This window comes from Moschus berezovskii, chromosome 14 (assembly GCF_049115385.1).
Source record: "Moschus berezovskii isolate FMDL1 chromosome 14, NW_MosBer_1.0, whole genome shotgun sequence".
NCBI classification, from domain to species: domain Eukaryota; kingdom Metazoa; phylum Chordata; class Mammalia; order Artiodactyla; family Moschidae; genus Moschus; species Moschus berezovskii.
Window position 1 is genome coordinate 47,572,934 of NC_142473.1, and position 14,208 is coordinate 47,587,141.

Genomic DNA, 14,208 nt, shown 5'->3' on the forward strand with positions numbered 1-14,208 from the left:
AAAATTAATAATAAACTTTAGGGTAAATAAGCTTTAAAACAAAAGTACATAAGCAAAAATAAATAATTTATACCAACCCACTAACCAAATTTTCAGAGTAAAGCCATTTCCAATTACAGCACTATTATCCCGGGCTCCAGCCTGTGGTCAAAGTTTGATAGTTCATTATTTTTAAGAAACAGTAACAAAAAACTGAACACTCAGGAAATCATCTTTAACAAAACTGAAGTACTGGATTTAACTTTTTAATTTTAAATAACCAAACTTTGTAATTTTATACATAATCCAATGTAATGCTAATATAATTAGCACTTCAGCTTGCAGAGCTGGTATTTTAACAGGGGTGGAAAACTGTAATGAATAGTCTTCAAACCGTGAGATATTTAATACAAATAAAAATGGACAAGTATACAGCAGAACAAAAACTGCAGACACTCTACTAGCTGAGGGAAATATCTGAAGGCTTTACATCCTTTATTATCCATGATGGCTTTTGGAATTATGATTGTTTGACGTATAGAACCTTTGACATTTTCAATACAGCCTTTATTTTTTTTTTTCATAGTAAGTTAAAAATCCATCATAAGACTCCGTAAGACTTCACTGGTCTTGCACGTAGACTCTAGGAGTTTGCAATCTGATAAAAGAGTAACATAAAAAATTACTGTATTGCCCTAATTTCATACTTCCTTGTACACAATACATCAGTGTGGGAAATCTATTCCAAGGGTTATATACACAAGTGTCAAGAATAAAATGTTCTCCACTCTTGCATAAAAATGTGTACAGTGTTTTGGGAATGGAAAATTTCTAATTTTCCTGGGCCCGGGCTTCATGGATCTCTGCTGCCTGAAGATGAAAGGCTTCTCTGGCTTTATTGCTCCATTGTTCTGAGGATTAATCATCCAACCCTGGCGTTTCTCCCTGCTGGATCCTGGATGCTATTCTGATGGCTTCTTCCAGAGATGGCTGTTCTCCAAGCTGAAATAGGAACATACACAAAGACACAGTCAAGATAAGGCCAAAGAAATATAATATGTCAGAAGTAAAGTTTCTCTCTATAATTCTAACACCTCGACTTGTTTTTAATGCTCATCCACAAAATACAAAAATTCCTGCTGGGGAGAATAATGCAGTTTCTTTATATAGGATTTTTATAAATCTTCACACACGCAAGGAACAAAAAGATGCTTTTCTGTTGGAGATAGCTTCATGAGCCTTTAGCTTCATGCCCATAAACCAAATTAAAACCAACAGCTGGCATTTTCCTGGGTGCATTCTAACCCTTTTCCAAGTAAATATGTTAAAACAAAACAATACAAGCTTCCCAAGGAAAGGTAATCTACACCTCATATTCTAGATTCTCTGAATGCAGTGGCTTCCCAGAGAATGTATTCTTCATAGTCTTCTGACATTCCCCACCATAACATACAGCTGTTGTGCAGAGACTTTTTTGAGGACTAACTTGGGAGTCTATGTTTACAGGCGGTTCATTTCCAAGGAATAACTCTTAAATGCTTTATAGAATCCTGCCTAATTAAACTTTTATTCTGACAGTAAAGATGGCTGGTCAGGTACACACAGGGATGTATATACCAGGAGCTTTATACTTCTTGTTATAAATTCCCCTAGAATACTCAAAGATAGCAAACAAAGTTTTAGTCTCTTTGAGTTTATTTCAAACACAGCAATTTCCTTAAAGGAGCTAAGTACTACGTATTATTCTGTGCCCTGCCTCTGTGAATGTTATGCATCAGAGTACAGTGACAAGGCAGAGGGCTGAACAGCACTGCTGCTGACAGAGGACAGCTGCCATTGTACTCACCTGAACTGCAATCTGGGTGCCGTTGGATGTTGCCACTAAGGTCAAAGGTCTGGTTTCTGTGGTTACTAAGTGATGGCTATGCTGTTGGTGCCCCATTTCTGATGATGCAGTGTGGAATGCTGCCAAGTCCTGAGCCACAATTGCAACCTTAAAAAAATATACAGAAGAATTAAAACTATGATTTAAACAGGTTAAAATCCATTTAATGCAAGGGACTGTCTTCAAATTCAAAAGGCAATCCTTCCTTCTGACCACAGACTTGTAGAAGCTGAAAGCTGGAAAAGACCTTACATATTGTCTATTCTGAACTCCTCTTTTTTTCCTCTCTTTTTTGTTTTGACTGCACCTCCCAGACTGTGGGATTTTAGTTTCCCTATGAGGGAGTGAACCCGGGACCTCAACAGTGAGAGCAGAGTCCTAACTACTAGACTGCCAGGGAATTCCCATAGACTCCTCTTTTTTGAGGAAGTTGACACTCATAAAGAAGGGACTTATCTAAAGTTATGAAGCAAGCCGATAGCAAAACAGGATAGAGGACACTGAGACAGTGGATTCACTATGTCAGGTTTCATTAAACAGAAGAGACGTGACCGTGCCTAGATTCTAATATCCCTAAGCAGCTGCCTGGGAAGTTACACATGTGGATTAATTTATATCTCAAATGTCTCTTTATTTCTGAGTTTGGATCAGTGGTAGATACACTATTTTCTCCTGTTTATCTGTTACACTAAAAATTAGATTTCCATTAACCAAAAAGGACCTACTATATAACACAGGGAACTCTGCTCAATATAACATGAGAGGGGAATTTAGGGGAGAATGGATACATGTATAGGTATGGCTGAGTCCCTTCGCTGTTCACCTGAAACTATCACAACACTGTTTGTTAATCAGCCATTCCTCAATACAAAATAAAAGATTTTAAAAAATTAGATTTCCATTAAATGTTTAAACAAAAAATAAAAATAATTTTAAATAATAAAAGTATTTTAAAATTAAAATTTCCACAGGGAATTCCCTGGTGATCCAGTGGTTAGGACTCAGCTCTTTCACTGCCACGAGTCTGGGTTCCAGTCCTGGTCAGGGAATTGAAGTAAGATCCCAGCAAGCTGCACAGCATGGTCAAAAAAAAAGAAAAAAAAAAGATTTCCATTAACTGGGAAAACAAAGTACCAGGAACATTACTACATGGCATAAGGGATCTTAGTTTTCCAACCAAGGACTGAACCCATGACTCCTGTAGTGGAAGCATGGAATCCTAACCACTGGATTACCAGGGAATTAATTCCCAGCAACATATTTTGTCACAGTCACTTCCTCTTTTAGATCCCATGGAATCTTTCCAACCTGTTCCTGAAGCACCTAGTCAGAGTGGTTAAAAGTGCTTTTGTGGCTCTTAAACTACAAATGTAGCTTTTTCTATGTAGATAATAACATAGAAAACAGCATCAACTACATGTCATATGATATTTAAGAATTCTGTTCAGCCAAACTTAGAGAAAGAATAGGTTAAAAACTGAAATTACTATTTTACTTGGCCATTAATCCAGTAAGAATGCTAGATTTTAGTGCTAATAGATATTTAGCTTGGATCAATCCCAGTATTGGTCCATAGTCCAGCAACAGATTTTAGTCCCAACAACAGGGGAGTAGCTTATATTAGACTAATCTTTCCTGCAGGTAATAATCATAAAGTGTCCAAAAAATATGAGAAAGCAACCGTCCGAAGGCACCGGTGAATGGTGAAAAGCAGGCAGGAAATGGAGGGGATTCTCAAAAGAAGGGAACCACACTGGATCACATCGGTTTCAACAGCTTTTCCACTTGAGGGCAGTCACCAATCTGAGCAGCATAAGGTAATTTATGATATCAGATAATGAAGTCCAGGGCTGCCAGAATGACTGTATATTGAAAGGGATATCCTAGAAAGGAGAAAACCAGAGGGAGGGGGACCCCCCAAACCTGTATATAAGTTCGTCTCAATCCTTTAAGATCTCAGAACTGCAAATGTGGTGGGGAGGTGTCAATAAATCTGGAATAAAGCAGCAGCTAGAAGGCTAAAAGGAGAAGGCAATGGCAAGCCACTCCAGTGCTCTTGCCTGGAAAATCCCATGGATGGAGGAGCCTGGTGGGCTGCAGTCCGTGGAGTCGCTAAGCGTCGGACACGACTGAGCGACTTCACTTTCACTTTTCACTTTCACACATTGGAGAAGGAAATGGCAAGCCACTCCAGTGTTCTTGCCTGGAGAATCCCAGGGACGGGGGAGCCTGGTGGGCTTCTGTCTAAGGGGTCACACAGAGTCGGACACGACTGAAGTGACTTAGCAGCAGCAGAAGGCTAAAAAGCTGAGAAGAGGATTCAGTGATACTCACCACAGGGCAGACAGAATTTAGAATTTCAACCCCACCAAGTTTAAAAGGGCTTGGAAAATACCTCAGGCTTTCCACTGAAACCTTAAGAGCTACACTTTAGGAGTAAAGACTATGTCCCAGGACTAAAGATTCACCCCGAGACCAAATGGCAAAACCAAAACAAACCTACCTTAATAAACTATAAAACCCAGCCTCCATAAGTAACTTAACTACTTGATAAAATTAATATTCTTCAGAGGAAGATAATAAAATTAAAAATCCCCATAATGTATCATCCACAATATCCAGAATACAATAAAAAATTACAATACATGAGAAGAGGAAAATGTAACTGAGTCAAGAGAATATGAAGTTAACAGAAACAGACCTTGAGATGACAAATATGTTGTGATTAGCAAACTAGGACTTCAAGACAGTTATTATATGTTAAAAGGCTTATGGAATTCACACAAGGGGAAATCTCAGTAAATAAATGAAAACGATAAAAAAGTAAATTCTACAGTCAAAAATGACTATCTAAAATTATCTAAATGGGTCTAATAAAAGATGGGTAAAGATGGTGATGTCAGAAGAAAAGGTCAATGAACTCAAAGACAGAGCAATAAGAATTATCTATCTGAAGAACTAAGAAAAAAAAAGAATGCACCCCCAGAAACTTGTGGGAAAACACCAAGTTAATATACATAACTTTAGAGACCCAGAAGTAAAAGAGAAACAATGAGACAGAATAAAACCTTTTGATGAAATAACAGCCTAACTTTCCCTAAATTTGATAAACACAAACCCCCTCCCCTACAAAAAACATTACTACATAATGTTTCATAATATTCTATATGTTATCTTATAATTACATATAAGAAACCTATGAGATAAATACAAAGAAGACCACACCATAATTACATTGCTAAAAAGCAAATATAAAGAGTCTAGAAAATAGCCAGAGGAAAAACTGGTGTATCATATACAAGGGAACAATGATACGAAGATGGCTGATTTCTCATCAGAAACAATGAAGGGCAGAGACAATTTAAAGTGCTGCAAGAAAAAAAAACCCCGCCAATTCTATATCTAGCAGAAATATCTTTCAAGACAAAAATATGTTTCAAACAGAAAGGTGGCATAATATGTTTTTAACTAAGCAAAAAAAAAAAAAATTTGTCACTGTAGATCTGCACTACAAATAATGCTAAAGTATATCCTTCAGGAGACTTTCCTGGTGGCCCAGTGATAAAGAATCTGCCTTGCAAAGCAGGGGACACAGGTCTGGTCTCTGGTTGGGGAACTAAGATCCCACATGTTGCAGAGCAACTAAGCCCAAGTGCCGCAGCTACTGAGCCCACATGGTACAACTCCTGAAGCCTGCTCACCCTGGAGCCTGCGCCACAACCAGACAGTCCACGCACTGCATGGAAAGATCCCGTGTGCCACAACTAAGACCTGACACAGCCAAAATGAATTAATTTAAAAAACAAAACATATCCTTCAGGTCAAATGGATGTCATACAGACACTCAAATCTACAGAAAGGCATGAGAGGCACTGGAAATTATAAACCAGCGGATAAGCATAAAATACTATGTTTCCCATCATCTTGTAACTTACTTAAAAGATTAACTGCTTATGCTAAAAAATAATATTGCACTGTGGGGCTTTTAATATCTGTAAATATAAAATAAATCACAGCAGCACAAAGAGTAGGGGCATAAATGAAAATATACTGTTTCAAGGTTTTATGTAAAGTAGTAACAATCTTAGACTCTAAATAGACCGCAATAACTTAGGATGCACATTTAAATCCCTGGGGCAACCTCAAAAAAGTAACAGAGAAGGATATTATTATGAAGTCATTTGAGGAATTAAAATGAAATATGTACACACCTAATAACAGCATTTTAAAAACCTGGAAGTAAAAAGAAACAACTAAAAGGGAGACAAATCCACAAACATAGTTGAAGATATCAATTACTTTTTCTTAGTAACTGATAGAACAAATATATAAAAGATTAATAAGATTACAGAATATTTGAACAACACTATCAACCATCTTAACTTAAAGTGTAACATGCTATACACAACAAGTGCAGAACACACATTCTTTTATGAAATACAATAGGAAATCAATGAAAGACAAAGGGAAAACAAGTCTCAAATTTCAAAATAATAATATCTTATCATATGGTTCTCTGACCATAACAAACTTAAAAATCAAGAAAAACAGGTATCAAGAAAAGTACTAGATATTAAGAAATTATCCGGGCTTCCCTGGTGGCTCAGATGGTAAAGAATCTGCCCACAATGTGCGAGACCCAGGTTCGATCCCTGGGTCAGGAAGATCCCCTGGAGAAGGAAATGGCTACCCACTCCAGTATCCTTGCCTGGAGAATCTATGGACAGAGGAGCCCAGCAGGCTACAGTCTAGAGTAGCAGAGTCGAACACAACTGAGCAACTAACATTTTCTCCAACCTACGTGCAAATTAAAACCACAATGATAAACCATTTCACATCCACTAGAATGGCTAAACTTTTAAATAGCAACAACTCAAAATGTTGATGACATGAAACAAACAGAACTATTGTGAGTGGGAGTGTGAGTGGGGTCAAACTACTTTGAAGAACCGCTTGACACTTTCATATAAAGTTAAATATAACCCTATGACTCAGCAATTCCACTAACAGGTTATTAATCAGAGAATGAGAATATGTGTCTACAAATATACTCGTACTAGAATTTTTACCACCATCTTAATTCATAATAGAAAAAAAAAAACTGGAAGCATTTTTTTGAGCAAAAACTCAAATTATTTGTTCATCAAGGGGAGAATCTATCAATAAATTGTGATACACTCCTAACCACAGAATACTGCTTGGCAATAAAAATGAAGGAACTCATGTTATAAACAATAACATGGATAAATCTCCAAAATATTATGTTAAAGAAAAAAACACAAGAGAGTTCATACTCTGGCTTCACTATGCAAAATTCAAGAATGGACAAGATAATACAATCAGAACAACTAGATAGAGACTGACTGGACGGGGTCCCCAGTGATAGAAACGTTCTAGGTCTTATTTGGGATGGGATGGGTGTGTATGTTTAACAACTCACTAAACTGTAAACTTAAGATCTGTGCAGGTGGTGGTCCAGTGATTAGGATTCTATGCTTCTACTGCCAGGAGCCCAGGTGTGATCCTTGGTTGGGGAACTAATATCCTGCAAACCACATGATGTGGGGGAAAAAAAAAATCTATGCATTCCACTGTATATAAATTTTACCTCAATGAAGAAAAGACAATTGCAGGCTAATATGAAAAACATGTTCAACTTCACTAATAGACAAGCTAAAGTAAAAATATAACTTACCTTTTGCTTGTGAATAATGCAAATGTAAAAAACAAAATCCTCAGTGCTACCAAGAGTACAGTGAACTTTTAGATCCATGGCATAATTATTAAAACTCTCCAGAAAAGAATTTAGCAATATTCTTTTTAGAAGAAGGTTAAAATAGGTCATGCCATTAATCTAATAATTCCATGTCTAGAATTTGTTTCCCACGAAAATAATCAGAGACTTGCAGAACAATCTGTGTATGTGGAATACATGATGGTGTATCCTTCATTGCAGGCGGATTCTTTACCACTGAGCTACCGGGGAAGCCCTATAGTGTATCCATTTGATCGATTATTAAAAATCCTTTTAAAAGAACATTTAACTGATATGAGAAAGTGCTCAGGATATAGTGTTAAGTGGATAACAAGCATACAAAATTGTACTATTATCCTCAACTTTGTTCACACACGCATATACACAGAAAACAAGATGAATAGTCCTAAATGTTGAGACTAGTTATTTTAACCTCAAGGGATTATAGCTAATTTTTAGTTTGAGTCTCTGTTTTCAAATGCTTTTGGGTACATACCTTTAAGTGGAGTTACTGGATCATATGTAAATCTATGTTCAACTTTTTAAAGAACTGCCATATTGATTTCCACAGCAGCTACATTCCCATGAACAATGCACAAGAGTTCCAATTTCTTTATATTGTCCCCAAATTTGTTATTTTCTGTTTTTGGATAAGAGTCATCCTAATGGGAGTTGGGGGTGGGAGGAGACGGGGACGACGGAGAATGAGATGGCTGGATGGCATCACCGACTTGATAGACATGAGTCTGAGTGACCTCCGGGAGTTGGTGATGGACAGGGAGGCCTGGTGTGCTGTGATTCATGGGGTCGCAAAGAGTCGGACACGACTGAGCGACTGAACTGAACTGAATGGGGGTGAAGTGGGGTCTCACTGTGATTTTAATGACGAATGATGTTGAATATCTTTAGCACATGAATGGTCATGTGCTAAATGACTATCTGTAAATCTTCATGGAGAAATATCTATTCAAGTTCCTTGCTCATTTTTAAATTGGGTTGCTTGTTTTTTTCTTGTTGAGTGATAGGAATTCTTTATATAGTCTATTTTTCCCTTTGTAATATTATTTTTACTATTTTAAAATATATTCTAGATATTAATTCCTTAGCAAATATATGATTTGCAAATATTTTCTCTCATTCTATAGACTGTTTTTTCACTTTCTTGGCAGTGGTTTTTGATGCACAAGAGATTTTAAATTTTTTTGGTTTTTTTGGCTGTGCCTCACAGCTTTCAGCATTCTCAGTTCCCTGACCAGGGACTGAACCTAGGCCATGGCAGTGAAAGGCTGGAATCCTAACCACTAGGCTACCAGGGAACTATCAAGTGTTTTTAATTTTGAAGAAGTTTGATTTATTTTTTTCTTTCATCTCCTATAATTTTGGTGTCATATGTAAGCAATAATCTCCTAATCCAATTTATTTTTTTCTTTCACTGCCTGTGTTTCTGGTGTCATACGTAAAAAATAAGATTATGAATACTTTTGCCTGTTTTATTCTAAGAGTTTCATAGTTTTCGCTCGTAAATCCATTTTGAGCTAATTTTTATATATATGATATAAAGTAAAGGTCCAACTTCATTTTTTTTTTTTTTGTATGTGGATATATTCAGGTTTCCCAGCATTTGTTGAAAAGTCCTTTCCCACTAAATGGTCAAATTCTGATTGCCAAAATATAGTTGATATATATGTGAGGATTTATTTCTAGACACTCTTATTTTATTCCACTGAGAAGGTATACTACTTCTATAATCTGAATTAACTAAAATAGAAAGCGCTGACTCTTCAGTCTATACCTGCTAACCAGGCTTCCTGAGACACCTGGAAAAATCAGTCTGAGAAATACAATTACCTTAATTATACACACACACACACAAAAGATTTAGGGAAGTACTGACTACTTTCTTCCCATGTATGAAAAGAAATAGTTATTTAAGTGTTACAGATAATTCATGGGGGTGGGGGTGGGGTGTGCAAACAACCCAGTGGATAGACAACATTGCCCAGTGACCTACACGTAGTTATAGCAGAAAGAGTCATGGCGGCAGCAGGTCCTCCAGTGAAACCCCCTGTTGTGATAGCCCGAGTTGCTGGAAGCTGCCTGGCTTCATTCTAGCCCTCAAAGCCTTCTCTCTTGAGAACTTTTCTGGCCCACAGGCTGCAGATAAGCTACATAAGAATGTTTGCTTTAGGATCACTATCTTTCTAGACCTGCAACTGTAACTCACACCAGGTATATTTACTCAGTTCAGTTCAGTTCAGTTCAGTCGCTCAGTCGTGTCCGACTCTCCGCGACCCCATGAATCAAAGCACGCCAGGCCTCCCTGTCCATCACCAACTCCCGGAGTACACTCAAACTCATGTTCACAGAGTCGGAGATGCCATCCAGCCATCTCATTCTCCGTCGTCCCCTTCTCCTCCCGCCCCCAACCTTTCCCAGCATCAGAGTCTTTTCCAGTGAGTCAACTCGTCTCATGAGGTGGCCAAAGTATTGGAGTTTCAGCTTTAGCATCAGTCCCTCCAATGAACATCCAGGATTGATCTCCTTTAGAATGGACTGGTTGGATCTCCTTGCAGTATAAGGGACTCTCAAGAGTCTTCTCCAGCACCACAGTTCAAAAGCATCGATTCTTCGGCGATCAGCTTTCTTCACAGTCCAACTCTCACATCCATACATGACCACGGGAAAAACCATTGCCTTGACTAGACGGACCTTGGTCGGCAAAGTAATGTCTCTGCTTTTTAATATACTATCAAGGTTGGTCATAACTTTCCTTTCAAGGAGCAAGCGTCTTTTAATTTCATGGCTGCAATCAGCGTCTGCAGTGATTTTGGAGCCCAAAAAAACAAAGTCTGACACTGTTTCCATTGTTTTTCCATCTATTTCCCATGAAGTGATGGGACCAGATGCCATGATCTTTGTTTTCTGAATGTTGAGCTTCAAGCCAACCTTTTCACTCTCCTCTTTCACTTTCATCAAGAGGCTTTTGAGTTCCTCTTCACTTTCTGCCATAAGGGTAGTGTCATCTGCATATCTGAGGTTATTGATATTTCTCCCGGCAATCTTGATTCCAGCTTGTGCTTCTTCCAGCCCAGCGTTCCTCATGATGTACTCTGCATATAAGTTAAATAAGCAAGGTGACAATATACAACCTTGACGTACACCTTTTCCTATTTGGAACCAGTCTGTTGTTCCATGACCGGTTCTAACTGTTGCTTCCTGACCTGCATACAGGTTTCTCAAGAGGCAGGTCAGGTGGTCTGGGATTCCCATCTCTTTCAGAATGTTCCACAGTTTATTGTGATCCACACAGTCAAAGGCTTTGGCATAGTCAATGAAGCAGAAATAGATGTTTTTCTGAAACTCTCTTGCTTTCTCCATGATCCAGCGGATGTTGGCAATTTGATCTCTGGTGCCTCTGCCTTTTCTAAAACCTGCTTGAACATCTGGGAGTTCACGGTTTACATACTGCTGAAGCCGCTGGGCTATAAACCATCCAGGAATCCTAGAGCCATGGACATGACTGCAAAGCAATTAGGTGGGACCATTCCAAAAGACCACCTAGCAGTTACATTTTTTTACTTGTTTTGGCATAAGGTATAATTCAGTTCCGTTCAGTTCAGTCGCTCAGTCATGTCCGACTTTTTGCGACCCCATGAATCACAGCACGTCAGGCCTCCCTGTCCATCACCAACTCCCGGAGTTCATTCAAACTCATGTCCATCGAGTCGGTGATGCCATCCAGCCATCTCATTCTCTGTCGTCCCCGTCTCCTCCCGCCCCCAATCCTTCCCAGCATCAGAGTCTTTTCCAGTGAGTCAACTCGTCGCATGAGGTGGCCAAAGTATTGGAGTTTCAGCTTCAACATCAGTCCTTCCAATGAACACCCAGGATTGATCTCCTTTAGAATGGACTGGTTGGATCTCCTTGCAGTACAAGGGACTCTCAAGAGTCTTCTCCAATTAGCAAACAACAAAAATGCATGAATCTTGGGTGTTATGTTCAGTTTTAACGGATACAACCATGAAATGGCCACTTAAAACAAGATGTTGAACAGTTTCTAAATATTCCATTCCATCAATTTCCTCCCCGAGCCCAAGCAGCACTTTCTGATTTCTATCATCATGGATTTGTCTTGTTTGTTCCTGGATTTCATTCATTTAAGTGGAATCATATGGTATGTATTATAGATGGAATTGTTGAATCATAGAGCAGAGGTATGTTTGACTATAAGAAACTGCCAAAGAGTTCTCCAACCTGGCTGTATTATTTTACACTCTCACTACAGTGTTAATGTCCTAGCTGCTTCATCTTTGCCAGTGTTTGGTTCTATTAGTCTTTTTTATTTTAGCCACTTCCCTGTGTCTGAAATGGTATCTTTGTGATTTTAACTCACATTTATTTGATGACTAAAGATGTTGAGTACTTTTTTGTGTTACTGCCTTTGATGTATCTTCTTTTGTGAGGGATCTGATCAAATAAGCAATCAAATGATTTGCTCATTTACAATTTTTATTTTGCTCATTTTTAATGGGTTGTTTATATTATTCACAAGTCCACTGTCAGATAAAGTGTGAACATTTTTTTTCCAATTCAGGGCTTACCTAATCTTTTCCTATATATTGTCTTTGGTTCAGTTCAGTCACTCAGTCGTGTCCGACTCTTTGTGACCCCATGAACCGCAGCATGCCAGGCCTCTCTGTCCATCACCAACTCCCAGAGTCTACCCAAACCCATGTCCATTGAGTCGGTGATGCCATCCAACCAATTTCATCCTCGGTCATCCCCTTCTCCTCCTGTCCTCAATCTTTCTCAGCATCAGGGTCTTTTCAAATGAGTCAGCTCTTCACATCAGGTGGCCAAACTATTGGAATTTCAGCTTCAACATCAGTCCTTCCAATGAACACCCAGGACTGATCTCCTTTAAGATTGTCTGGTTGGATCTCCTTGCAGTCCAAGGGACTCTTAAGAGTCTTCTCCGACACCACAGTTCAAAAGCATCAATTCTGTGGCATTCAGTTTTCTTTATAGTCGAACTCTCACATTCATATATGACTACTGGAAAAACCATAGCCTTGACCAGACAGACCTTGGTTGGCAAAGTAATGTGTCTGCTTTTTAATATGCTGTCTAGGTTGGTCATAACTTTCCTTTCAAAGAGTAAGCATCTTTTAATTTCATGGCTGCAATCAGCATCTGCAGTGATTTTTAGAGCCCCCAAAATAAAGTCTGTCACTATTTCCAGTTTCCCCATCTATTTCCCATGAAGTGATGGGACCAGATGCCATGATCTTCGTTTTCTGAATGTTGAGCTTCAAAGCCAATTTTTTCACTCTCCTCTTTCACTTTCATCAAGAGGCTCTTTAGTTCTTCTTCACTTTCTGTCATAAGGGTGGTGTCATTTGCATATCTGAGGTTATTAATATTTCTCCCAGCAATCCTGATTCCAGCTTGTACTTCCTCCAGCCCAGAATTTCTCATGATGTACTCTACATATAAGTTAAATAAGCAGGGTGACAATATACAGCCTTGACGTACTCCTTTTCCTATTTGGAACCAGTCTGTTGTTTCATGTCTAGTTCTAACTGTTGCTTCCTGACCTGCATACAGGTTTTTCAAGAGGCAGGTCAAGTAGTCTGGTATTCCCATCTCCTTCAGAATTTTCCACAGTTTATTGTGATCCACACAGTTAAAGGCTTTGGCGTAGTCAATAAAGCAGAAATAGATGTTTTTCGGAATCTCTCTTGCTTTTTCAATGATCCAGTGGATGTTGGCAATTTGATCTCTGGTTCCTCTGCCTTTTCTAAAACCAGCTTGAACATCTGTAGGTTCACAGTTCACAGGTGAAGCCTGGCTTGGAGAATTCTGAGCATTACTTTACTAGCGTGTGAGATGAGTGCAATTGTGCGGTAGTTTGAGCATTCTTTGGCATTGCCTTTTTTTGGGATTGGAATGAAAACTGACTTTTTCCAGTCCTGTGGTCACTGCTGAGTTTTCCAAATTTGCTGGCATATTGAGTGCAGCACTTTCACAGTATCATCTTTCAGGATTTGAAATAGCTCAACTGGAATTCCATCACCTCCACTAGCTTTGTTCATAGTGATGCTTCCTAAGGCCCACTTGACTTCACATTCCAGGATGTCTGGCTCCAGGTGAGTGTGAGTGATCACACCACTGTGATTATCTAGGTCATGAAGATCTTTTTTGTACAGTTCTTCTGTGTATTCTTGCCACCTCTTCTTAATATCTTCTGCTTCTGTTAGGTCCATACCATTTCTGTCCTTTATCAAGCCCATATTTGCATGGAAAGTTCCCTTGGTATCTCTAATTTTCTTGAAGAGCTCCCTAGTCTTTCCCATTCTATTGTTTTCCTGTATTTCTTTGCACTGATCACTAAGGAAGGCTTTCTTATCTCTCCTTGCTATTCTTTGGAACTCTGCATTCAAGTGGGTATATCTTTCCTTTTATCCTTTGCTTTTCGCTTCTCTTCTTTTCACAGTTATTTGTAAGGCCTCCTCAGACCACCATTTTGCTTTTTTGCATTTCTTTTTCTTGGGGATGGTCTTGATTCCTGTCTCCTGTACAATGTCAC

At 38.7% G+C, this 14,208-nt stretch overlaps 1 protein-coding gene across 4 annotated transcripts in view; it reads right to left on the bottom strand.

Annotated features, from left to right (window-relative positions):
* Positions 1–224: 224 nt before the first annotated feature.
* Positions 225–14,208, bottom strand: part of ZNF143 (zinc finger protein 143) — a 70,358-nt gene continuing 56,374 nt past the window's right edge. For all 4 annotated transcript variants that reach the window (XM_055423402.2, XM_055423401.2, XM_055423400.2 and 1 more), the window contains exons 15-16: positions 1,826–1,972; positions 225–981 (exon numbers count right to left, since the gene is read on the bottom strand). In XM_055423402.2, coding sequence (XP_055279377.1) covers positions 898–981; positions 1,826–1,972 — 231 coding nt within the window. In that variant the 3' untranslated portion in view covers positions 225–897. The remainder of the gene's footprint in view (positions 982–1,825; positions 1,973–14,208) is intronic.